A 27,389-nucleotide genomic window follows, 5' to 3' on the forward strand; every position below is an offset into this window, starting at 1 on the left:
TGGAGTACAGACCTAAACAGAGAACTCACAACTGACGAATCTAAAATGGCTGAAAGTCACTTAAGGAAATGCTTAAAATCCTTAGTCATCAGAAAAATGCAAATCAAAACAACTCTGAGATTTCATCCTGCACTTATAAGAATGGCCAAGATCAAAAACACTGATGGCAACTTATGCTGGAGAGGTTGTGGGGAAAGGGGAAAACTTCTGCATTGCTGGTGGGAATGTAAGCTGTTATAAACCCTTTGGATGTCAGTGTGGCAATTTCTCAGAAAATTAGAAAACAACCTTCCTCAAGACTGAATAATACCACTTTTGGGTATTTATCCAAAAGATGCTCAATCATAACACAAGGGCATGTGCTCCACTATGTTCATAGCAGCTTTGTTTGTCATAGCTAGAATCTGGAAACAACCTAAATGCCCCTTGACTGAAGAATCAATAAGGAAAATGTGGTACATTTACACAGTAGATGTAGTACTACACAGTGGATAAAAATAATGACATCTTGAATTTTGCTGGCAAGTGGATTGAGCTAGAAAACGTTATTTGAGTGAGACAACCCAGACACAGAAAGACAATTATCACATGTATACACTCATAGGTGGTTTTTAAACATAAAGCAAAGAAAATCAGCCTACAAACCACAATCCCAGAGAACTCAGACAACAATAAGGACACCAAGAGAGACTTACATAGATCTAATTTACATGGGATGTAGAAAAAGGCAAGATCTCCTGAGTAAATTGGGAGCATGGGAACCGTGGGGGAGGACTGAAGGGGAGAGGGAAAAGGCAGGGAGGGGAGCAGAAAAATATATAGAGCTCAATAAAAACAAATAAATAAAGGATGTTGGTTTAATTCGTTAGATGATTCACAGTGAAACATGCATCATTGTTTCAGGAGGATTCAGAAAGTCAGAATTCATGGTTCCACACTGGGCACTGTATCAGAAAGTCCATGTCAGGGAAAAGCAGTTTCATGTTTAGAGCAATTGAGCAACATAGAGCACACACAGTTTTGATAGGGGAGTTCAGCTAATCATATTCTGTTTTCAGGGCATGCAGCCCTCAGGCAAAAGCCTGCCTATAAACCTAGCAAACGCGCTCTGCTAGCTCTCTTTTCGCCTGACTCCTGCGTCCGGACGGATTGGTTGGATTCTGGTGTAAGCTGTTGTAAGTCTTACTTCTGTTTATTAAAGCTGTATATTTTGTATCAAGATAGTCTGGGGACTTTTCTTTACCAATAACCCTGCAGCTTCACAGTTTGGCCTGTTCTACACAAGTGACAGGTCCAAAATATCTAGCCAAAGCTTGTACTTCCATTGTCTTGAAAACGAATATTAAAGCCAATCTCAGAAATTTTCTGAATTCTACTGCTCCAAAACACCCACCTCATCATAGAACCACAGTTCATTTCCATACTGAATGTTGAGTTTTGTGTATTCAAAAGATCAGAGAGAAAACCAGACCTGTATGCCTCTTTACTAATACTACACAAGACCTATCACTCTTCTTCCCAGCCAATCATTATTAATAAGAAGCTGAGTATTAGATTTCTAAACATGATCTCCCTTCATGATCCCCAGTTCAAGCAGACCAATACTGTGTTTTGACCCATTTCTTCTGGTTTTTCTCTGATTTCCTGCATTATTTTACTCATTATGTAATCCAGTAGCGCCTATAAAGAAGTCTTGTTTAGTGTATTTGAAGCAAAGAGAAACTGGGAAGTGATGCTATCTTTATGTGTAAATTCTTCTTGTACCATTTTCCTAGTATTCTACTTTGTTTTCATTTTAACAGTGTGAGAGTGTTCTGCTGAGTGTGGGCTGGAGAGCCTCTTTTAGTGGAAATGGACTACAGAGAAAGAGGACAAACTTACGACAAGTGTTTTGCTGCGGGTGGTGATATGACTTATTTAGTATTTGAGAGGAGGCAAACAGGACTAGTGTTCTCCTCAGATCTTTTTGTACATTTAAAAATAAACATGGGCCAGGAGTGGTGGTACACACTTTTAATCTCAGTTCTTGGGAGGTAGAGGCCAGTGGATCTCTGTAGGTTTGAGGCCAGCCTGGTCTACAAGAGCTAGTTCTATGACAGTCCCCAAGCTATAGAGAAATCTTGCCTTGAAACACCAAAAACAAATAAATAAATAAAAATAAAAGTTAAAAATAAACATAACCCTCCTATACACAAAGAACAAAGAAGCAGAGAGGGAAATCTGAGAAACATCACCTTTCACAATAGTCACAAACAGCATAAAAGAATCTTGGGGTAACTCTATCCAAGGAAGTGAAAGATCTATTTGATTTGCATTTCCCTGATTGCTAAGGAGGTTGAGCATGACCTTAAGTGTCTTTTGGCCATTCGAAGTTCTTCTGTTGTGAATTCTCTGTTCAGTTCAGTACCCCATTTTTTAATTGGTTTAAGTACAATTTTAGTGTCTTGTTTCTTGAGTTCTTTGTATATTTTGGAGATCAAACCTTTGTCTGTTGAGGGGTTGGTGAAGATCCTCTCCCAGTCAGAAGGTAGCCTTTTTGTCTTAGTGACAGTGTCCTTTGCTTTACAGAAGCTTCTCAGTTTCAGGAGGTCTGATTTATTCACTGTTTCTCTTATTGTCTGTGCTACTGGGGTTCTACCTAGGAAGTGGTCTCCTGTGCCCATGTCTTGTAGGAATAGGGAAATAAATATCTCAACTAAGGGAGCCATTTTAGGGTTTGTAAGAGACTTGATTCTAGGGGGGGTCCCAGGTCCAAGGAGAGATCCCCAGATTGTTCCCTGGGCAGCAGAGGAGAGGGTGCATGAAGTGGCCTGGTCCCATAACCATACTGATGAATATATCACCATAGAACCTTCATCTGGTGATGAATGGAAATAGAGACAGAGTCCCTCATTGGAGCACTGGACTTAGCTCCCTAGGTCCAAATGAGGAGCAGAAGGAGGGAGAATGTGAGCAAGGAAGTCAGGATCACAAGGTGTGTGTCCACCCACTGAGACGGTGGGACTGATCTAATAGGAGCTTACCAAGGCCAGCTGGACTGGGAGTGATGGAGCATGTGATCAAAATGGACACTCTGAACGTGGCTGGCAATGAAGGATGACTGAGAAGCCAAGAACAATGGCATTGAGATTTAATTCTACTGCATGGACTAACTTTGTGGGAGCCTGGTTTGTTTGGATGTTCACCTTTAAAGTCCTGTATCGATGGGGGAGGACCTTGGACTTCCCATGGGGTAGGGAACCCTGATTGCTCTTAAGACTAGAGAGGGAGGGGGAGGTGGGGAAGGGGAGGTGGGAAGGGGGAGGGAAAAGGGAGGCAGGGAAGAGGTGGAAATTTTTAATGAAAAAATAAATAAAAAGGACTTTATCCTTTTTTACTCTCCCAAGCATAAATATATTTTTTAACACACTGTACACCATTTAGGAGGGTTTTTTTTTGTCCAAATCTGCCTTTACTGTACATATCCATCTTTTTCTGACCACATTAGTTTTTAATCTGCTAAAAGATATGGCTGGGGTTAAAGCTGAAGCTATAGCAGCTGGCTCCACCCCATTCCTTAGTTTCCTGGGAGTCTGACTTCATGGCAGAAGTACAGACAGAAGCCATATTTATTACCACAACCCTGTGGAGTTTCTGGGTCCATGCTACCACTAAGAAGCTTGATGATGGCTGCTTATAAACATGAACTCTGCTAAGACTCCTAGCAACAGTGGACAGGGTGTCTGAACTGGTCTTCCCTAGTATTGAGGTTGGTAAACACCCTAATTAGCATCATAGAGCCTTCATCCAGTAACTGATGGAACCAGATGCAGAGATCTATAACCAAGCACCAGGCCAAGCTCCAAAAATTCAATCAGAGATGGAGAAGGGAATATATGGGCAAGTATGGTCAAGATAATGATGGAGATGCCAGTCAGTGGTGGCTTCTGCATTTAATTCCAGCACTTAGGAGGCAGAGGCAGGAAGATCATTGTGAGATCAATGTTATCCTGGCCTATAGAGTGAGTTCCCGGATAGGCTAGACAGATAAACCCTGTTCAAAACACAAAACAAAACAAACAAACTCAACACAGAAATCTATAGAGACAGCTGAACCAAACTTGTGGAAACTCGTGAACTCTAGGCCAACAGGTGTGGAGCCTCCATGGGACTGAACTAGGCCTTCCCTTTGTGGGATACAGTAGTGAAGCTTGAACTATCTGAGGGGCCCCTGACAGTGAGACCAGGATTGAGCCCTGGTGCCTGAGTTAGCTTGTTGGAGCCCTTTCCGTATGTTGGGATGCCACTCTTAACCTTGATGCAGCTGGGAGGGTCTTGGTCCTGCCTCAACTTGCTGTGCTGAACTTTATGAATTCTCATGGAAGCCCTCACCCATAGGAAGTGGACGGTAAAGGGGCAGGAGGGGAAGGGAGAGGGGATGAGAACAGTGGTGGAAATGAGACCTGTGATAAAAATGTAAAATGAAAAAAAATATTTTCAAAAAATAACCTAAAAAGAGAAGAATAGATGTTCGATAAAATATTAAAATATTGGGAATAAAAGAAAGAAATAAAGACCTACAGCCAGGCAAGGTGGCACAAGAATTTCGTTTCTGCACTGTTGAGGTAGAGGCATGTGTGTCTCTCAGTTCAAGGCTAGCCTTGCCTCAGAACTCAGAACCAGTTCAAGTAAAAAGAAACCTCAGACAGGTGTGGCCATTCTCACACCTTCACACAAGGGAGGATGAGGCAGGACTATTGTTGAGAGTTGAAAGGCACATTGGGCAAAATGATGAGTGCCAACTAACCTTTGGTTCATGGTAAAATCCCATCTCAAAAAATTCAAATGCTAGATCTATAGATGCAAAGTTAACAATTCAGTATTTCTGTACTAGATCAATGGATGAATTATTTATTTATTTCTTTGTTAATGTTGTTCAATGAACAAATTCTCAGCTGGGCGGTGGTCCCACATACCTTTAATCCCAGCATTTGGGAGGCAGAGGCAGACAAATCTTTGTGAGTTTGAAGCCAGCATGGTCTACAAGAGCTAGTTCCTGGACAGGCTCCAAAGCTGCATAGAAACACTGTTCCAGAAAAGAAGAAAGGAGGGAAGGAAGGAAGGAAGGAAGGAAGGAAGGAAGGAAGGAAGGAAGGAAGGAAGGAAGGAAGGATTTCTTTGTAGCCCTGACTATGCCAGAACTCACTCTGTGAGCCAGGCTGGCCTTGAATTTAGAGATTTGCCTGCTTCTGCCACCTAAGGGTTGGGATTAAAGACCTGTACGACTTCTGACTGGCTTCAATGAATAAATTAATCACAGTTATTATCTAAGTTTTTCCTGGTTTTAGATCTGATTGTACAGCAACTAAATCCTTAATGGAGTAAAAAGATTAGACTCAGTTGTAGAATCAGACTACAGGCTTAGTCTGGGAGGGCGTGGCTACAAAGGGGCGGGTTCAGTGGAAAGGGTTTAAAGAGTCAAAGCCGCCAGAGAAGCCCACAGAGTCTCAGGTCCTGGAGCTACAATGTTTCCCTGCCTTGAAATGGAGGCCTCTCACCAGTGTCCAGCTCCGGTAAATTCATCAACTCTATAATCTCATGCAGCCTCATCTAGCCTTGTCTGCGCTTCAAATACTGTGTGTGTTCTTGTAGTTTGCAGGGAATTCTGATGCTTTCACTTTTGGGGTTTTTTGGTCTGTTTTTAAGGTCGGTTCTTACATAGATTCTCTTACCTCAGAGATCTTTGGACTGGATAACCTGAATATGTCAGTGTGTTCTTATTTATATATGATAATTTAACTGGGTGATTTGATTTCTCTGTTGATTCAGAGACTACTAAAAGATAAAATAAAATAATTTAAAAAGAGACTACTAAGATTGTCAGGGTGACCTTGAATTCAAGGTTGTTCAGTCTGAAAGATAAAGGGGAGGCACTCATGCCTTGCTTGTGTTCCTTTTTGTCAGTTTAAGCCAGGCATGCCTTAAATCTCATCACGAGGAAGGTAGAGGAAGGCTGATCTCTTAGTTTGAGTTGACTCAGTGAGTTCCCTTCCAGGAGGTGTTGGCATGCTATTTGAGCCCAGCATGTAGCAGCCAGAGCGAGGTGGACCTGGAGGTTAACCTGGCCTCTAGAGGGATCTCCGTGAAAGCCAGGATTCACAGTCAGTTCCACAATGGCAGGGTTACTACCTTGTATCTAAATAGAAAATGAAACAAAGTTAGTTGCATCTGCTGATTGCTGCAGGGGCTCCTCCCCTGGAGCCTATACTCTCTTCAGACTTGAGGAAAGCAGCCTGCTTTCATTTACTCAGTGTCCAGTTGACATTTAATTAAAAACTCTGCCCCCCCCCCTGCAGTCTTACTAGCTTCAGAAGAACTCAGAAAGCTGTTCTGGTGCTCTAAATGTGTAAACAGCTGTGTTCTCCTGAGTTTCCTTCCTCCAGCATGTGAACAATCATTTTCATCTCTAGTCTTCTCTGTAGTGGAATTTCAATTTTATTTAATAAAGTTTGCCTGGGGATCGTGAAAGTTAAATAGCCACATTGGTCAGTCTTACAGCCAAGCCGTGGTAACACAGCCCTTTAATTACAGTAGCATCACTAGTTGCCATAAAAGGCAGGAGGTGCATGCCTTTAATACCAGTGGTACAGGTTTTTAATCCCAGCCCTAGAGAGGATTATAAAATGGAGTGAGACAGCTCTCCCAATCTCATTCTGAGATTCCTGGAGGCAGGATCACTGTTTTCAGATTGAGGTCCAGGTAAGAACCAGTGGCTGATGGCTTTTCTATTTGGATCTTCAGGTTGAACCCCAATTTCTCTGAGGTTTTACTAATCATGTATCATTTGGCACCCAATTTTTTTGGTACATGAATTTACAAAAAAGTCATTTGCCTGTGGCTTTTTAGCCACCAACCCTTGCCAAAGTTGGGATTGGAATTCCAGCTCTAGGAATTGAAACCCAAACCTAGCCACCACCTGGGTTCAGAGAGCTCCCAGCTCCCATCTTCCCTGGCTTAGCTTCTTCTCCAGCTGTGCCTATCCTTGCTGCCGCTGTCCTGCATCCACATGAGAAAACCATCATTAACAAAAAGCTAGTAAACTGGAAGATATAACTGAGTGAGGGGGGCATCTTCTAGCCCCAGGAAGCAGCAGAAGCTAGAAGCTTTGACCACCTTGTTCTGTAGTGAAGAACAGAGTCAAGTGCAGCTGTTTGGTATGTTTGGTAACTGTCTTTTTTTCAGGTAGGCTGGGTTTGCTGCTTTTTAGAGACACTTCCTAGCAGCAAAAAACTCCAGCTCCTTTTTTTTTTTTGTGACAGGGTTTTTCTGTATCTTTGGCTGTCCTAAAACTCACTCTGTAGACCAGGCTTGCTTTGAACTCACAGAAATTTACCTGACTCTGCCTCCTGTGTGCTGGGATTAAAGCCATGCCACTGTTATGCCCAAATCCACAGAGTCCCCCAAAAGCCAACAAGACCAAGTCCCATACGTAAAAGCAAAAGAGCCTTTATTTTATACAAGTTTTCAAACTCGGTCTCTCCACATGACCAATGATTTGGAATAAACGGAAAGCCCCCAGGTCAGTTAGAATAGGGTTTTATAGTAGTAAAGTTGTGGGTGAGGGGTTTCTGAGGTTCAGGACCTCTAATTGACTGATGTTTATCTAGGGTTGTTCTGGTGAGTGTGTGCTGGCAGGTGGTCCTATCTACAGCAATTGGAATGTCAGGCATTTCCTTTGGATGGTCTGTTTTTGAGTGGTGCTCAGGTAATCTCAGCTTGTGGTTCTTTCTGCAACCAGGTACTGCTTCAGGGTTAAATACTGAGACTCAGAACTCTATTAAATTTATGGATGACTAAGCCCTACTCTTGCAGGTGATAATGATTGGAAGTGAAGAACATCCTTTGGGTGATCTGTTCATTTTTAGCATATCATGGCTGGCTCCTACATTTCTCCTTTCACAAGCACCAATGACAGGACCCAATTTTGGGTCCTGATTGCCCCTGGTTTTAAGGAGGTGTGGAACTATTTAAATTAATAAATCCATTGACAACTCTGGACCTATTTTTTTAGTATATCAACAGGCACTAGAGGTCTTGTCTCCCATGCCAGGGAGTTCTCCCTTGTCTTAGCCTTTTAACCTATTATGGGCTGACATTGCGGTGTTGTTATCCAGACCCAAGTAGGTTGAAAGGCGAGCCAAAGGTGGGGGGAGATTTAGACAATGGGGCACTCACCAGACTCTGAAGAAGAGACAGGGAGTGTTTATATCAGCTGCACTGGTCTGCATCAGCAAGTTCAGGACTCGCCACCATTCAGAGCAGGTTGTTGTCAGAAACTGATACTTAGATGTGTCTGCTCCCAAGTGGAAGCCTACTGAGATAAGTTTAAAATAGAAATAGAAATTAAAATTTACAACAAACAGATAACAGATACTGGGATTAAAGGCATATGCCACCAAGCCTGGCTTCTTCACAGCTCTTTTAAGAGTCTCTGTCACCTAACACTTAAATGGCATTAATGAGCCATAGGTATCATGATTCTTTGTGGTAGAATGGACGTTGAAACTCCACAGAGTTATAACAAAAACATGGCTATCACTAGTGCATTCACAATAAGCTAAAGTGTTATTAGGAAGCCACGGATTGGGGCAGAACCAGCTGCCAAAGTGGCAACTTTAATCCTAGCCATGCTGTTTAGCAGATTGTAGGCTCATGCGGTCAGAATAAGACAGAAATACAGTGAAGACAGATTGAGACAGGGGGAAAGGCTTTAAATGGTTTACAATGTTTTCTAAAATGTAAGAAAAAGGATAAAGTCCTTTAAATCAAAAGAGAGTAGTTGGGCATAATGGCACACACCTTTAATCCCAGCACTTGGGAGGCAGAGGCAGGCAGATCTAAGTGCAAGGCCAGCCGAGTCTAGAGTGAGATCCACGATAGCCACAGAAACACAGAAAATCTATCTTAACAATCCAAAAATTTAAAATAAAAATAAAAGAAAGTAAAAACCACGTAGAGATGGAAAATACACGGAGAATCTGGATAATGTTTGTTACTGTTTTGTCTTTGAATTGTTTCACTGCTGAGAATGGGGGAACAGCTACTAAAAGATGTTTGAGTAGAAGCCTGCTGGATCAATCAAACCTATATATATATACATATATATATATAAGTATATATATATATATGTATATATATATACATATATATATTTAAAAAGCCTTGACTTCAAAGTTTTTAATTCAAAGGATATGTTACTTTGGAAAAGTTTTGCTTTTGTTTCCACATGAAGTGAGAGGTTAAAAAAATAAGAATTGTTCAAGAGAGACCCCCTGAAATATCTCCTAGGGACAGATGGCCCAGATGACTGCTGTTGAGAAGATCCAGCCTCATAGAACACTCCAGTCAGGACTTGACCATAATCCTAAATTTTCCTTGAGTCCCAATAAGATTAACATTACCTCCAATCAGAAGGAAGCAGCCTAGAAAAATATGTGAGGGATTCAGGAGACAGAGGTGATTGACTTTTTAGGAGAGTTTAGGATCAGTTTTCAGGCCAGGTACATGTTGTACACCCATGGTACCAGCCTAGCCTCATGCCAGCCTTTGCTTCCTGTCTTGAGGTGTGTTCTCATGGTGCTGGCCAGACTGGTCAGTACCTAGTGGGCTCTGCTGCCACCATAGTCTTGCCTTCATCTTCCCAGTTACCCGGGACCACACTTAGACACCCCACACCTGAATTTGACCATCCAAAGACACAAAACATTGGAATCATCTTTGAGATGGCTCCGCTGGTGAAGTCATTTTGTGTATCATTGTCGTGACCTCACCTCAAGTTGTCTCCTGATGCTTATGGAGTGCCATGAGATATTTAAATGCAGGTACAGACAAGAGTAATAAACAAAACCCAATTTATATTTACTTTTTAAAAATCTGGATTTAGGAGCTTAAGATATGGCTCAGTAGCTATGAGAACTTTTTCCAGAGGATCCAGATTCAGTTCCCAGTCATCAACCTTCTCTATCGCTAGTCCAGAGTATCCAATGCCTTCTTCTGGCCTCCATGGGTACTCCATGGTTACTTCTGGTACTCCATGGGTCCCCCACACCTTTTCCTGGCTCCCATTATTCATTTTGTTTATTGATTTACTTATTATTACTTTTATTTTTGGTTTTTTGATACAGAGTTTCTCTACAGCTTTGGAGTCTACCCTGGAACTAGCTCTTTTAGAATAGGCTGGTCTCAAACTCACATAGCTCCACCTGTCTCTACCTCTAGAATGCTGGGATTAAAGGCCTGCCCCACCACTGTCAGGCCCCATTATTTATTTTACATCCTCCAGGCTCTGTGCTGAGCTGATCCCATCTGAATGACCTTACACCGATTGAGAAGCCAAGACTGTAGCTCTGTGCTCACCCATCCCCCACAACCCCTTCCCTTCCTGCCCTTCCACCACAAGCCCCTCCCTGTCTACACACAATACCTTTGATATGTTTCAGATTCCACTTTTGATTACCCAACACACACACGTGCACGCACACACACACGTGCGCGCGCACATGATGGAGGAGGGTTATCTTTTCTACACGCACACACACACACACACGCACACACACACACGTGCGCGCGGGCACACACACACACACACACACACACACATGTTTAGGGTTTTTGAGATACACTTTCTCAGTGTAGTTCTCACCGTTCTGGAACTCATTCTGTAGACCAGTCTGGTCTTGAACTTAAGAGTTTGGGGAGATTAATGGCATGAGCCACCAATTCCCAGCTAGTTCTATGCTTTTAAAGCCTTACAATTGTTCAGACATGATGATAAACACCTTTAATCACAGTACTCCAAAGCCAGAGACTGGAGGGTCTCAAAGAGTTCAAGTCTGCCTGGTACATACATGTTGGGTCTAGGGAAGTCACGCAAAGATGAAGACAGACCACCAAAGTCTAATTAACCAGAAACAAACTTGATTCCAGAAACTGAAATCCAGAAAAAAATAGAAAATCTCCACGGGGCACAAAAAGCTTATCAACTAGCTGAGACCACAGCCACAGATGGATTTTATGGCTGAGGCAGAGGCTGAACCCAACTTCTTATAGTAGGGGCACCAAGCATTAGGTCTGAACAAAGGAATTTTTACATTCTCAAGGAAAAATTCAGATACAGATTGTGTTTCTGTACAATCTCCATTAACAGTTTTTCAGTTAAACCAGTAACCTATTGTCTTTCTTGATACTTATGGGCAGTGTTTACTGAAGCCCCATGTTCTCCCCTTTGATGCTGCCAGTTTCACATAGCGGGGATAATGTATAACCCAGAGGTCATATATCCTAACCTATAACCTAACATATAACCTAAAAGTTGACTCAGTTCATATCCATAGCCTAGCTCTCAGTTTGCAGAGAGATTATTTGGCCTTGTAAATAGTTATGGGTTGTAAAGCCAAATAACCCGCTGTTAATAGTTAATCCTCAAGCTGCTGAGGAAGCTACTGATGGTTTGTTCTCATTCTCCTAGATTTATAACTTTCTATTTCTTTATTTTAATAGTCTTATTTTTGGATCTATGTTTTTATTTTCTTATTCTTGGACTCTTCAGCACATAGTGAGCTCCAGGACAGCCAGAGCTACATAATGACATCCTTCTCAAAACATAACAAAAAACCAAATTAGATGAGCAGGTAACCATGGCAGTAGTTTTAGTTCTTTTCATTGGTCAATCTGATCCAATCCATCTGGACACCATCTAAATCCCAAAAGAAGTGGGCAGAGCCTCAGTTGTTCAGACTGCAGATTTTGGCTGGGAAGGTGTGGCTACAAAGGGGAGGGTTCTGTGGAAGGTGTATGAGGGACAGAGCTGACAGAGAAGGCCTGAGGCTTGGAGGCTGGAGTTCTTGGGAGTCACTGCCTACCCCTTTGGAACTGGAGATCTGTTATCAGTGTTTAGATCAGGGAAGTCCCTTAGCTCCATCAAGAGACCCTATCTTACCCAGAAGAGTCTAGAGTTGGGTTCACCTCCAGGTATCATTTATTTCTCTTTTAGTTTGCTGATTTTTTGAGATTAGGATTTCCTACTTAACCCTGCCTTACGTGGAAGAGATTCTGCTGGATAACAAATGGCCAAGGAGTTTTGTTTATATCAAAGTCATTATTAGAGTCTCTTTGTATATTCTGTTCATAGTGACTTTGAACTCAGGGAAGATTTGGGGGCTGGAAATTGTAAGTGTGAGTCATTCAAATGCTTTGACTTTTACTGTGATAATCTCTGCCTCTTTTTCTTCCTACTCCTCATTTTTTTTTTCAACACAAGACAGGTTTCTCTGTAGCCCTGGCTGTCCTGGAACTGTCTCTGTAGACTAGGCAGTCTTGATCTCACAGGAATTCTCTTTGAGTGCTGGAATTACCACACCCAGCTTGTGCTGATCTTAAGTCAATTTAAACCAGGCATGGTTGGTTCTGTACATTTTTTAATCCCAGCACTTGGAAGGCAGAAGCAATCTCTGTGAATTCACAGTCAACCTGGTCTACAGAGTGAGTTCCAGGACTGTCAAGGCTGACATCCTGTAATAAAACAATGATAACAAGTTCTTTTTCTCTGCTGGTTGATTCATGGTCCCATTATGGAGACTAGGGTGTCCTCAATATTGCAGGAAGCATCCTGCTCCCCAGGTCTCAGTGTTCAAATAAGAATTTTGAACCTTGATTTTACTCTTTGAGATTTTATGCATTTTTTGTTGTTGTTGTCTTCCATTAGTTTCTGGAGATGTCAGGTAGGATGTTCTAAAACTCTAGAAGTAACCAACCATTTCATGGAACTAGTGAGTTTCTTGACTGTAGCATGAGAATTATCATCTCCATCCCATAGCCCTGTTTTTCCCAATGCTTTACACTTGCAGACCACACCAAGGATATTGAAGCTTTATTGCTTCTATTGAGTGTTTCTTTCCTATCCTGTTCATCTCTGGAGCACAGAGTATAATGGTAAAAGAAAAATGCTGTGAATCCCTGAGTGGCTACAGCAGCACAAATGCTGCAAGTCCCTGAGCGGTGGCAGTGGGCCATGTGGTGGAAGGTGTCCCCAAGAGCAGTCAGTCCCAGGCAGGTATGGTGCAGTTCCCCGAGTGACTGCAGCAGCCCACAAGGAGAGACAGACAGATGGGCATGCCACGAGACCATGCTGCCGGTCTCCAAAGGCAAATGGTCCCAGGCAGGGAGCCACACTGCATGTGAGAGACAGAGACATGGATTGGAATGCCATGAAGAGTGACCTTAGATATTTATTTAGATATTTATTTATGGAAAGGAAGAAGGGGGAGAAGGAGAAGAACAGAGAAGATGGAGAGACAGAGATGGAAAAGGGAAAGGAACTCAGTGGATGGGGAGAGAGTCGGAGTGGTTGTCTCTTAAAGAGACAGGACAGTCCATTACACAGAGTACAAGCTGCAGCCCTCCTGCCTCCTTCTCTGAAACTGGCAATCAAAGTCAATAACTAATGACATCCTTTTCACAGATGCTCTCAATTGTTTCAGGAAGGGTCAGCTAGGTGAGTGGAGACTTGGAAGATGAGAAATTGGGAGTTTCCTTTGCTTTATTTGAGGTCATGGAGAACCAACCACCTGGGCTGATTGCTTGCTTCCTGTAGACTGCTTCTCAGTGTGAACGGATTCACCTGTACTATGGTTGGAATTGGATAGGGTATTTGGGAAAGAACATGCCTTTGACAGGTTTCACACCTCAGACAGAAGGATGGCTTTAAAACCAACAGACAGTGATCAAAATGTAAAGACTGAGGCCTCCACCATCACCTGTCAGGAACATTCATCATGAGCTATTGTGGCCATGATGAAATTTCAACTTATGGCAGTTGATGATTTGGATGTCAACCCACCTGAGAAATGACTCTCAGATGGTGGAATCCTGCCTGGCAAAGCTGGCAGCACCACTGACTCTAAAACTCTGAATTGCTTTCATCTGTAATATCACTTTGTAATAACAGCTCTGACATCTCCCCATTAGGATGCATTTTCATGTAATTTGTACATGTAATCTCATGATTATATCTCAAAATTATGGCTACACATACATTTCTAGATGATCAAAAGTATGACTTCTATCTGCTATTGTTGACTGAGGTTTTCTGTCCTGCCCAGTCCTTGTTCTGCCTGGTTCCCACAGTCATTAAGTCACAAAAAAAATCACACAGAAAGTCTACATTAGTTATAAACTTATTAGCCCATTAGCTCAGGCTTCTTATTAACTCTTATGAATTATATTAACCCATTATTCTTATCTATGTTAGCCACATGGCTCGGTACCTTTTTCAGTGGGGCAGGTCACATCTTCCTTCTCAGGATAAGACAGTTTTGAAAAAATTTCCTGCCTCTGAAAATGGTCTGTCAATTATGCTAGGCCATAGCTAAAGTTTGTTGGATGATTGCTCAGGTAGCTAATTGTCTCTGTCATATATTGCTCACTTTGGAAGCTACTTGATTGTACTTCCTACCTGCTCAAGTAATATTATCTTCCTTCTCAGGTCTTTGATGGGATTGAAGATTAGATATTCATAGTTACTACCTTCTTATGATCTAGCCAAGCCATTTCCAATACAAGACTTAGACTTCTTAGAATAGAATGTTTATTAAAACATTTAGCATATGTTCCTTGCTTAATATTGTTTATGCTGATTGTAATTCTAATCTTACACTTGATATCTGTTCCTAGTGTATATTGTTTTGTATTGGGTATGGAACTCTTTTACTTAAACAAAAGGGGAAGGTGCTGCAGGAGCTCCTTCCACTCCTTCAGCCAATAGCCTTTAAGATACCAGCCCACTTGGGCATGGTCTCTTTTATTTTAAAAAGCAGGTAGCCCTGCACTATCTCTCTCTTGCTTCCGGTTACTAGACTCTGTTCCTGGCCACACAGAGAACTATTATCTAAGACAGTGATCTGTAAGTTTCCCCCTTAAATAAATAACCCTTTTATTAATCATAATTCCAAACTGGCATGAGATTGTTTTGTGACTTACATCTGCATACTATATCCTCTACATTATGGTGAAAAACTTGGAAGTCTGTTTTCTATCATTAGCCTTACAGAACAAGTTGGTCAGACATGCATCCTTCTGGAAAGATCTCAAAGGAAGTTCACAGGTTTTACTTATGAAATTGCAGGTCTATGGCTTTGTAGGATCTCAGACCTTTAAAGGATTTATTTTTTTCCTTGCTTTCCTCCTTTCCTCCTTTCTTCCTCCCTCCTTTCCTTCGTTCCTTCCTTCCTTCCTTTCTTCCTTTCTTTTTGGTTTTTCAAGACAGGGTTTCTCTGACTATAGGAGCCTGTCATTAACTAGCTCTTGTAGACCAGGTTGCCCTAAACTCACAGAGATCTGCCTGCCTGTAGCTCTTGAGTGCTGGGATTAAAGGTGTGTGCTACCATCACCTGGCTTCCTTCAGAGGATTTATGATGAGTTAGAGAGTATTGCAAGTGTCTGTCCTTGTTCTCTTGTAGTCTTTAAAGAGGCCAGTAGCACCCAAATGACTAAACATGTCCAGATATTATTAATCACACTTAAGAATTGTAAAATAACGCACATAACCTTTGCCTTTTTCCTTAGATCTCTCAATGGTTTAGTTTTCTCCCTTTAAAAGACAGCCAGAACCTCATCACAGTTAACAGCTATGGTTAACTACAAATGAGGTGATATGTTTTGCTACCAATCTTCAAAGAATGCCTGTGTCCCTGAGAATTTTCCTTGTAGTATTTTTTTTAATACTAACAAGTTGCTAGTGAATGGATATATATGTCCATTCACTATATATATATATATGTATATATATATACATATATATATGTATATATATATGCATGCTTGGGAATTTCTAACGGCAGAAGACATAGATTGAGATGATAAGATGTAGAAGAAGAAAGAATGTAGAGTAATTAGAACAAGAATGAATTGGAATTGAGTATTGTAATAGAGAACTGGAATTAGAAATGAGACAGAATTAGAGGAAAGAAATTGTAAATGTTTAGGAAGAAAAAAGATAAAGATCACATGAATGAAAAGACCTTGTGAGAGAAGATTCTTTTTCTACAGGCATCAGACTTTACTTCCTATGCTATTGTGGTTTCTCCTTTTGAATCCTGACTGAAAATCTTCAAGCCAGACCCTTGAATGTTTTCAGTAATCACCGTAGCAGTGATCTTGCCCAGAAAGTTCCTCTCATGGAAAGAAGAAAGACTTCCTAAGTTTTCTAAATGGTGTCTTTGCTTCCATGCTTCCTCAGGATCACTATCCCTGAAAACCAGTCGGGATGGGTGACCAGGCCCCACCCACACTCCTACAGCTGGCAGCACAGAAGCTGTGGATGGAGGAGGCCTTGCTCATTTCTAATCTGGAGGACATTCCTGTGGGGCTGCTTCCAACAATGTTTGAGGATGCCGTAACTGAGAAACGTACAAACATCATGAAGGCCTTGATGCCTGTCTGGCCTTTCCCATGCCTTCCTGCCGGAACCCTGATAAGGGACCTGGAGACTTTGAAAGTTCTGCTTGATGGACTAGATGCATTGATTACAGAGAATGTTCATCCCAGGTAAGCAAGCAGGACTCAGATTGGATGAGGAAGGCTCTGCAGGTGCAGAGAAGGAACAACTGGCTACAGGGAGTACTCCATCTAGTTATACAATGGCAAATGTGGAGGACCCAAGAGTAGACATTGCCACTGAGGAATAGGCCTTTCCCTGTCAGGCCCATAGACACAGGTGGAATGAGGCAGGGGTTGATGGGAATGGAATGGAGGGAAGTGAAACTTGGCTATAGATGCCTCACTGGCAAAGACCCATTTTCCCTGAGTCTGAGACCCTGGGCTTGATCCTAGGCAAAGGGAAAAAGCAAAGATTTGGAAGGGAAAGCAAAAATGAGATGTGGATCAGAAGTAGACTATACCATGTAACTTGTCTTATCTTCTGGGATTTTTTTTTCCAGTTTTACAAAGAGGACACGGAAACTCAGAGTGCTAGATTTGACGAATGTGTGCCAAGACTTCCAGAGCTTTAGAGCTGTAATGCGGTCAGTGAAGATCTGCCCTCAATCTGGGGTGAAGAAGCGATTTGTGGTAGTAACTGATCTTGAGGTCGAGAAGGCCAGTTTCAGTGAATGGCATACATACTTGTTGCAGTGGGCCCAGCAGCGAAGCGATTCCATTCATCTATGCTGCCAAAAGCTGAAGAGTTTGAATTCACCTGTCTTCACTGCCGAACGGATCTTCAAAATGGTAGATGCAGACTGTATCCAGGAGCTGCAGCTGAATTCGTGGCAGCTTGAATTCATGGCACACCTTTTTCCTTACCTGCGGCAGATGAGAAATCTCCACACACTTGTGTTGGAAAGAATTCAGAAGCCCTTCAGGTTGGCTGCTTCTGCAGAACAGAAATTGATAAACCTGTTGCTTTCTCAGTTCACCAAACTCCCCTGTCTCCAGAATCTCTCCATAAGTTATTGCTACTTCTTAGAAGGCTGCCTTGAGGAGTGGCCCAGGTAAGGAAGGATGGAGAGGGTTCTCCAAAGAATAGGAAACAAATCCTTTTCTTTACAGGTTAGTATGTTCTTGATGGCCTGACCACTGTGAATATAGCAGTGGGAGAGATGTAGAATAACCCAACAAATGAGCTCTCTGCTCAGACAGCTGTGAACAGGCCCCAGCACACATGCAATTGCTTATGTGTGAAAGGTTGTTAAGTCCAAAATGATTGACTACATGCTAAATATATGATACTAGGTTTGAAGTTAGAGGAATGGGACCTGGCTGTGGTGGGAAAGATAACATGTCAGGGGACCCTTAGGGACACTGCTGGTCTGAAGCTTAATCTGTCATGGACAGACTAAATTTGGGGTGTAGCCGCAGGGCAACTGGTAATGAAAATCCCCAGACTATCTTGATACAAAATATACAGCTTTAATAAACAGAAGTAAGACTTACAACAGCTTACACCAGAATCCAAACAATCTGTCTGGATGCAGGAGCCAGGCGGAAAAAAGAGAGCTAGTGGAGCATGCTTGCTAGGTTTATGGCAAGCTTTAGCCTGAGGGCAGCACGCCCCCAAAACAGAATGTGATTGTCTGAACTCCCCTGTCATTGGGGAAAGCCTCATCTACCTTGCTTTCAATTCTATCAGTCCTCTTCAATACCATTTGGCATAACTAATCCCTTGATCTTTCCCTAGGAGACTGAAGACCCCCTTGGAGACCCTGTCCATCACTGGCTGCTGGTTCTCACAGTCAGACTTGGGTTACCTGAGCCAGAGCCTGTACATCTGTGAGCTCAGACATCTGAAATTGAGTGGTGTAGAGCTGTCTCATTTATGCCTTAAGCCTCTTGCGGTTCTCTTTGAGAGAACCACAAGTACCCTGCAAATCCTGGAATTGGAGGAGTGTGGCATGAGGGACCGCCATTTCGATGCCATTGGGCCTGCCCTAAGCCAATGCTTCCAGCTCACCAGGGTCAATTTTTATCACAATTATATCTCTCTGCTGGCCTTGAAGAACCTTCTACATCACACAGCCAAGTTGAGCAAGCTGACCCATGAGATGTATCCTGCCCCCCTGGAATGCCGTGGCTTCGTGACAAACCTTAGAGATAGATTCAAGCAACTTTGTCCTGAGGTGCTAGATATACTCAGGGCCAAAAGGCCACCAACAAATGTTTTCTTTGCTACAAGAACCCACTGTGTCTGTTTTCAACCCTGATCCTATGACCTGGAGGCCAGACATTACTTTTTTCTATGAGCAGGATAAAGTGGCTTCTGGTAATGGGAATGGAAGCCCTAGTGTAGGGAGGGTATGTTTACTGTGTACATCCTTGATTGTATAGAATAAATGTGCTGAGTTTGTGGGCTTGCTAGTGTGTCTCCATCAGCACAGAGCCTGCTTTTCCCCAGTATTTCAATACCCATTTCTTTCCCCATCACCCTAATAAGGTCAGTGTTAAAACAGTACATGTCATGGAAACTTATGCACAGGTGTCTCATCTAGAGGATCTCAAGCATGTTGCTCATAATGGTCAATATATTGGACTGGCAATGGTGTGCAAATGGTTCATGGTTCAGATGAAGGGACTGTGGCTGACATGGAGAACAATTGGATGAGGGAACAGGAGACTGGTAGAATAAGAGACAACTGTGCATTTCTAAATGATTTGACATCAGAGAGACAATTATACAATTCTAAATGTTGCTCTGGTGACTCCTAAAGTGCAGTGGGATCCTGGAGGAGTACTGTCTGGTTTGTTTCATAATTGAGTGTTGGGGATGCAGAAAAGATGTTTTGTGTTCACAGAGCATTAGTAATGTCAGGAATTTAGATGGTCAGTTGTGGCACAGGCCTTGGCAGAAGCAGGAAGGTCTCTGAGTTCAGGGCCAGCTTGGTCTACAGAGTTCCAGGACTGTTGGGACAGTTACACTGAGAAACCCTGTCTCAAAAACCAAAGGAATGCCAAGAATCTTAATCATGCAGAGGTGTCTCCTCATTGGAGATAAAAATCAATGCCTACATTCCATCTAGAAAACTCAGAGTGAAGTTTCTTAAGGACCTGGTGAGTTTTTGCTATCTGTGGATGCAGATGTGCTGGGATCAAAATAAGCTTTAAGTGGTTTTTCCTTACAACACTGAGGACATGCTTTTAGAGTAATTATAATTTTAAATCCACTACTCATGGGGAAGCTCTTCAAATCTGTTTTTCTATTTACATTTCAAATAGAGGCCAACACCATTTTCAATTATTTTTGGTGTATTTAATGCTCAAACCAAAGATGTGTATGAGAATGAATCATTCTATGGTTGGCAGGAGCTCAAGAAGCAAGTTTGTCCTGAATGTTCACACAACTTGGGGATCCCATTCTGTTGTTTTATTTGTCTTTTTAAGACAGTGTCTCCCTGTGTTGCTATGGACAGTGGATTACTTCCAAAATCAAAGGCAGAGGGTCGTCATTAGACACTCAGTTAAGATGCAGCTCGTACCTTCTTCTTGCTGTATGTAATTCTCCCCCAGGTATACCTGCGCTCAGAAGGTGTTAGAGAATGTGGGTGATGGATCTATGGAGGACCCCGTCTTTGTCACAGTAGGGAATTCTACATGATGGTCTGTCTATAAAGATGCCCAATATACACAGTGATTCAACGAGGTATACATGGAAGAATCATTACTTTGTTCATTTTCTGAGGTTAACAGACTTCTTTTGTATCTGATAAATTACTACTAATCTAAATAGTCAAAATAGTGTGTTAATTAAAGTACGCTTACGTGACAATTTACCACAACCTGAGTAAATGTGGTTTTCAAAGCAGATTTAACTAGTGTCTGACCTCATAGCTCCCTACAAACCCAGGTCAGAGGCTTCCAACAGATCACATGTGCACTCAGATGAGATGTTCTGCTCCATGGAAGCTAGGTTGCAGGTTGCCATCTGGCCCAGATCTGGTAAATCACTCGTCTCCTTCAGGATGTCCCATCTGACTCCGTTCAGCAGATGAGACTGGGAAAATTAGTCCCCGTATGACCCAGAAAATTCTTTATTTTAAAAATTTTATTTATTAGTGTGTGTGATGGGGATAGGCACTCATTGCGGTGTACAAATTTGTGGATTTGGTTCTCAGCTTGTAACTTAACATGGTTCCTGGGACTTGAACCAAAGTCTCCATGTATGCAGAGTAAGTGACTTTACTCGCATAATCATCTTAATGACCTAATAACGAGGGAGTCACAGTAAAGGACAGTTTTCACTCTGCAAGACATATTACATGACTCCTTTATCAAATGTCATAAAACTTGTTTAAAACAAGAATTCAAAACATTTCTTTTACCTACCCTGCAAATGTTTATGTGAATGCCCCAGCCAACATTACCTACAGAGCTCCTTTACAAAGGCCACCGTGCCCCAGAGTGAACTACTCCAAGAATATAGTCTCAGTGAAATTACTTGAGAAATCAACCTCATGACTTTAGGTCCCTCAATTCCTGTCTCAACTTAGAACACACCTGGAGAAATCACTCAGGGTCTAGAAAATAGTGGCAACCATCATTAATTCTCTTCTGTGGCTTGTGGTACCATCCTTATCCGAGATTTCTTAGTCTGGCAGTGTGGTGGTACAGCAGCTACTCCATAAAGCACAAAGCTAACTAGTTTCTATTCTAACTGTGAACTATAAGCTGGAAGCAGATGTCCAGGGCAGGTAGAATGGCTTAGAACTGGGACTCAATGGTGCTACAGCTCTCTATGACCAGGGTCTGTAGACTGCCCAGCACATTATCTGGGAGAGCTCTGGGAAGGTTGGGACTGAATCCCTCCCTGAGGATGTGGATGTGAAACAGGTGCTTGAGTTGACTGGTGCTCAGACACTCAGAAGGATGCTTCAATTCTGCTTCCATCAGTGGACTGGACTTCAACCACTTCAGCTTTTCACACAACTGCTAATTCTCTGGCAGTTGGTAGCTAAATATGCTTAGCTGTTAGTTCTCTTGTTTCTCTGTTCATTTTCTTTCTGATTGACCTGTCCAGTGGTGAGAGGAGAGTGTTGAAGACTCCAACTATTAGTGTGTGATTTAATGTAAGTTTTAAGTTTTCAAAGTGTTTCTTTGACATATGAAAGTGCCCTTGTATTTGGGGCATAGATGTTCAGTATTGAAATTTCCTCTTGATGGATTTTTCCTGTGACTAATATGAAATGACCTTCTTTGTCTCTTTTGACTGACTTTAGCTTGAAGTCTATTTTGTTAGATATTAGGATAGCTACACCCATTTGTTTCTTAGGTCCATTTGATTGGTATAGTTTTTTCCAATCTTTTACTCTGAGACAATGTCTGTCTTTGAGGTTGAGATGTATGAGTTTTCTTGCATGCAGAACAGGGATGGATTCTGTTTTTTTTAATCCATTCTGTTAGCCTGTACCTTTTTATAGGTGAGCTGAGTCCATTTACATTAAGGAATATTAATGATCAGTTGTTGCTATTTCCTGTTAATTTAGTATTCATTGTTGGTGATGTTAGTTTTTGCATATTTTTCTTCTTCGCGATTTGCTGTAATGAGATCATCAATTGTCTGTGTTTTAGTTGGTATAACCATCTTCCTTGTGTTGGAGTTTTCCTTCTAGTATTTTGTGTAGGGCTGGGTTTGTGGCTAGGTATTGGTGAAATCTAGATTTGTCATGGCATTTCTTGTTTTGTCTATGATGATCAACTGTTTTGCTGGGTATAGTAATCTGGGCTGGCATCCATGGTCTCTTAATATCTGCATAATGCTTGACCATGACCTTCTGGATTTCATTATCTCCACTGACAAGTCAGGTGTAATTCTGATAGGTCTACCTTTATATGTTACTGGCCTTTTTTCTTTGCAGCTCTTAATATTCTTTCCTTACTCTGTATATTTAGTGTTTTGATTATTATGCGATGAGAGGACTTTTTTTTGGATCCAGTCTATTTGGTGTTCTGTAAGCTTCTTGTATCTTTATAGGCATATCTTTCTTTAGGTAGGGAAAGTTTTCTTCTATGATTTTGTTAAATAAATTTTCTGTGCCTTTGAGTTGAACTTCTCCTTCTTCTATATGTATTAGTCTAAGATTTGGACTTTTAATGGTGTCCCATATTTCTTGGATATTTTGGGTTAAGCTTTTGTTAGATTTAATGTTTTCTTTAACTGCTGAGTCTATTTCCTCTATTCTTTCTTCAGCGCTTGAGATTCTCTCTTCCACTTCTTGTATTCTGTTGTTCATGCTTGCGTTTGTGGTTTCTGATCTTTTTCTCATTATTTCTGTTTCTATAATTCCTTCGGCTTGTGTTTTCTTTATTGTTTCTATTTCAGTTTTCAAGTCCTGAATGGTTTCTTTTATATGTTTGATTTCTTTTTCTTAGTTCTCTTTAAATGATTTGCTGATCTCTTCCAATTTTTTGTTTGTGTTTTCCTCCGTTTCTTTAAGGGAATTTCTCATTTCATCTTTAGGAATTTCAAACATTCTCTTGAAGTTGTTTTATAGGTCATTTTCTTCTGCTTCACCTATATTTGCTTTTTCAGGTCTTGCTGTTGTAGAGTCTTTAAGTTTTACTGGTTTTGTGTTGCCCTTTGTGGTATAGTGTGTGACCTTACCTTTTCTATTCATCTTTGCCTCCAATAGATGTGGTTGGGGCTGTCTGAGATTCTGTTGAATAATCTTCTAGGTGCCAGTGAATCCAAAGCTCAGATGGTTGTTCCTCGTGGTACAGTCAGTGTCACAGTTCTAATTACCCCGTTGGTCATTTGGTGTTACCGCAGATAGCTCAGCACTCCTGTGCCTTGCTCTGCTCCCTTGCAGTTTACTGTCTCAGGTCTACTTTGTTCTAGGTTGCCGGCTTTGCCCTGTTTCTGTAAACCCTGGTCTTGATCCCCTCCTGCAGAAGTCCCTGGCTTGGAGTTGAACCTGTTCTGGTGGAGATCACTGACTCTGGATTTGGTCACTGCCTCAATCCTGATCAGCCAATTTCCAGGGACTGTGTTGACTTGAGGAACTGAATTTGCTCCTTGCTTCTGCTCCCAGTGCAGCTTGTTCACTCTCTGTCCTAGGTAGATGGTTCTGTCCCACTCTGGTTCTGGTGGAGATCATTGACGCTGAGCCAGGTAGCTGGCTCAATCTTGGTCCACAGTGTCCCTAGACTGGTTTGGCTTCCGGGACTGGATTTTCTCCTGGCTTCTGCTCCTGGTGGAGCTTGTTTCCTCAGGCCCTCTCTGTCCTAGGTAGCTCATTCAGAGCCACTCCTGTAGAATTTGTTGCCCAAGGTGGAGTTCCTTGCCTTGAAGCAAATGTGGCCTAGGTTACCAGCTTTGACCTGTATCTGTAAATCCTGTTCTGGATTCCCTCCTGCAGAAGTCCTTGGGTTGGAGTTGGACCTGGAAAGGTCTCTGGCTCTGGTCTAATGCCTAGGAGGTCCCAGGCTCACATGCGCCTGGACCTGTAGAGAACCTGCTTACTCTCTCAGAGGTCCCAGGTTCATGCTCAGACCCACAGAGGTTCCAGGTTCCTGCCTATTCCTTTTGGCCACACTGGACAACCACAGGTAGAGCAGCCATCCTGGACACCCACAGGTAGAGCGGCCACCCTGGACACCCACAGGTAAAGAGGCGACCCTGGACACCCACAGGTAGAGTGGCCACCCTGGACACCCACAGGTAGAGTGGCCACCCTGGCCACCCACAGGTAGAGCGGCCACCCTGGACACCCACAGGTAGAGTGGCCACCCTGGACACCCACAGGTAGAGCGGCCACCCTGGACACCCACAGGTAGAGCGGCCACCCTGGACACCCACAGGTAGAGCGGCCACCCTGGACACCCACAGGTAGAGTGGCCACCCTGGACACCCACAGGTAGAGTGGCCACCCTGGACACCCACAAGTAGAGTGGCCACCCTGGACACCCACAGGTATAGTGGCCACATTGGACACCCACAGGTAGAGTGGCCACACTGGACACCCACAGGTAGAGTGAGCATACTGGACACCCACAGTTAAAGAGGCCACCATGAACACCCACAGGTAGAACATCCACCCTGGACACCCACAGGTAGAGCATCCACCCTGGGCACCCACAGGTAGAGTGACCACACTGGACAGAAGAGGAACTCAGCTCCAGCACCACCAGCATCATGGTGGACTCAGTTACCCTGGTAGACTCACTCACCCTGAGGTACCACATTCCCTGCAGCATTTGGGGTGGGGACAGGGGCCGTCACAATGGATGAAGAAATACCTCAGCACAGCAACCATTTTACTGTCCACAGAAACAGTAAAAGCAATGATATGTAGAGAGATTTAAAAATCAACAAACCAAATATAAAACTAATGCCATTCAGTATTTCCAAACTTGGTTTTGTATTTATACAGTGTCCTGGGTCAGCATGTGCCAATGTTTTCTGCACCGATATGAAGTTCTTGTGTCCAGGTAGTAAAACTGCTGTTTTGACCGTAAGTTACATATATTGAAATGGTTAGGAGATCAATTTATTCAATTGCACTCACCAGCTTGGCAAGCGTAAAGGAATTAAGAACGGAACAGAAGCTGCTCACTTTAAACCAGACAAAGGAGTTTTCAAATTAAAACCATAAACAGGGGCAGGGGAGCTTACTGGGAACATGAACACTAGACAGCACAAAAAGCAAAATAAAAAACTTGTCAGAAGGTAGAAACATAACTGCCTTGAGGAATCTGAGAATTACCTAACTGGAATGAGCACTGTCTTAGGCCCAGTCAGTACAACACTTTATGTTGCCACAAAAGCAGTCAAAGGTGTTCACTGACTGTGATCAATGCAACCTGGGTATTGACCTCCCAGGCCACATGTTCCTGGCCCATCACCTCTAGCTGCAGGCAGTGGTCTCCATCTGCTGCTCTGCCTGGGGCAACCATTGTTGCTGCCTGCAACTGTTCTGTCTCACTCTGGATGGCACTGGGGTTGACCTGTTTCACTGTGCATATTGTTCTCATGCCTCTTCAGATCTGAGGCTTTGGCAAATGCCTTGGTGCAGGAGCCACATTGGAAAGGCTTCTCCCCTCAGTGTCTCCTTTCGTGGTCTTTGAGGTGAGACTTGTGTTTGAAGGGTGTGTCACATATAGGACATGCAAATGGTCTTTCATTGCTGTGAACTGTCTCATGCTTCCCAAGGTCTGGAGCACAGATAAATGACTTCCCAAACACCTCACAGCTGTAGGACTTGTACCCTGTGTAAAGTTTCAGATGTTCTTTCAGGTGGGCCTGGGTCGTGAAACCTTTTGTACACATTTCACAAACAAATAACCTCTCTGCTGTGTGGAACTTATCATGCTTCCTCAATCTGCCTTCATCAGAAAACGTCTTACCACACGCTTGGCAGCCAATCTGCTCCCGATGGTGACCATAGAGCAAATACTCAAACCTCGTGTCACTGGTAGCTGTTGTCCAGCCTGGAGTCTGTTCATCTTTTACTTCACCTGTCCCCAAATCTTTGGACTCAGGAGTCTCCATGGATTCTTGTTCCTGGTTATAGCAGTTCAGTTTTTGAACTTCCTTACTTCCTAGTTTTTTTAAAAAATCACTTCCTGGGGGGAGGGGGCTGGAGAGGTGACTTAGCAGTTAAGAGCTCTGACTGCTCTTCCAAAGGATCTGAGTTCGATTCCCAAGCACCCACATGGTGGCGCATAACCATCTGTAATGAGATCTGGTGCCCTCTTCTGGCCTGCAGGTGTACATGCACTGCACTTGTACATAAAAGATAAATTAAACAAATTCACTTCCTGAACCCAGAGAGTTGTAAAAGGAGACTTGTAATCCACCTGACTTGGGGGAGTGCCTTCCACTGTGTCATTGGAGGGACTGTCATCCTGATCCCCGATTTCTTCAACATCATCATCCTGAGTGTCAGCAGCATCTCCCTTGGGGCCATTTAACTTGAGGCAGTACTTACTCCTTGACTGGCCATTGGACTGGCCATCAGGACTAGATATATCATGCTTCTGAGAGCAGAGTTTATCCAAAAACCGGATACCAAGAATCTGACCTGATGACATCGTCATGTTAACATCCTCCTTTTCCATGGAAATCTTTGCTGTATACATGTAGTTCAGGACCTCTTCAAATATATCAGAATGGAGGAAATCTATCTCTCTCACTGAACAACTATCCACTTTTAGTTTTTTGAAAAGCATCTTAAAGTAGGTGCTGCAGGCAGCGAGAACACAGCAATGGGCTCTGACCTTGACATCTTCAACCAAGATAGTGATATCACAAAATTCTCCTTCCAGGCGCTGTTCATTCAGCATTTTAAGACACAGCATTTTAAGATCATTGTCATTATATTTTAGGGTTTCAGACATACTGATGAAAAACTCTATGAACAATTCAGGCTATTTTCTTAATGCTTTAAACTCCCAAATCTTCAGATCAGAGTAAGTCTGATGGGGGCAAGCTGGATCTGCAGCCTGGCACAGCTGGAGAAGCTCGCCATGGGCTCCTGCATTTGTCAGCATGCAGGCCAGGACAGGATGGATGCAGGGCATGGTGGGTGGTAGTGGTTTGGAGTTTTTTTGTAGTTTGAGGAGGGAGCAGTGTGTGTGGGGGGAGTCATGCAAGTCCCTGGTGGTAGCAGCCCTCTTCCTGCAGGAGCACAGAACATCTAGCCTGCTGTGAACACCCCCACTGCCTCCTCCATGTGCATGCATGGTGCAAGCTTTGGGGGAGGGGGAAGAAAGAGTGCCTCTGCTTGCAAAAGGCAAGGAACCCTATTGGGCCTCTTAAGTGAGCAAGCAGGGAAAGGGTTAATCTGGAACCTTAAGGGGGTCAAAGCTTTCCTTGGCTCTATGGGGCCTCTGGCAGAGGGCTCAGAGCACACATGGAGCATGCCAAG

General features: G+C 42.9%; 1 protein-coding gene and 1 pseudogene across 1 annotated transcript; one reads left to right on the forward strand and one right to left on the reverse strand.

The window, feature by feature from the left end:
• The first annotated feature begins 5,456 nt into the window (after nt 1-5,456).
• LOC148121605 (oogenesin-3-like) lies at nt 5,457-20,535 on the forward strand. The gene is made up of 4 exons (XM_087906666.1): nt 5,457-5,552; nt 16,274-16,581; nt 16,974-17,525; nt 18,212-20,535. Exons 2-4 carry the CDS (start codon nt 16,301-16,303, stop codon nt 18,732-18,734), a joined length of 1,356 nt encoding a protein of 451 aa, XP_087762792.1. The 5' UTR covers nt 5,457-5,552; nt 16,274-16,300; the 3' UTR covers nt 18,735-20,535.
• Nucleotides 20,536-25,367: 4,832 nt separating this feature from the next.
• Nucleotides 25,368-26,871, reverse strand: LOC148121606 (zinc finger and BTB domain-containing protein 14-like; annotated as a pseudogene).
• Between the last annotated feature and the right edge of the window lie 518 nt (nt 26,872-27,389).

Source organism: Myodes glareolus, chromosome 6 (assembly GCF_982192425.1).
Source record: "Myodes glareolus chromosome 6, mMyoGla1.1, whole genome shotgun sequence".
Lineage (NCBI taxonomy): Eukaryota > Metazoa > Chordata > Mammalia > Rodentia > Cricetidae > Myodes > Myodes glareolus.

Coding starts and splice junctions, on each gene's coding strand:
- LOC148121605 (XM_087906666.1), top strand. CDS start 16,301: ATGGGTGACCAGGCCCCACCCACACTCCTACAGCTGGCAGCACAGAAG. Junction 16,582..16,973: donor ACAGAGAATGTTCATCCCAG/GTAAGCAAGCAG, acceptor TTTTTTTTCCAG/TTTTACAAAGAGGACACGGA. Junction 17,526..18,211: donor TGCCTTGAGGAGTGGCCCAG/GTAAGGAAGGAT, acceptor ATCTTTCCCTAG/GAGACTGAAGACCCCCTTGG.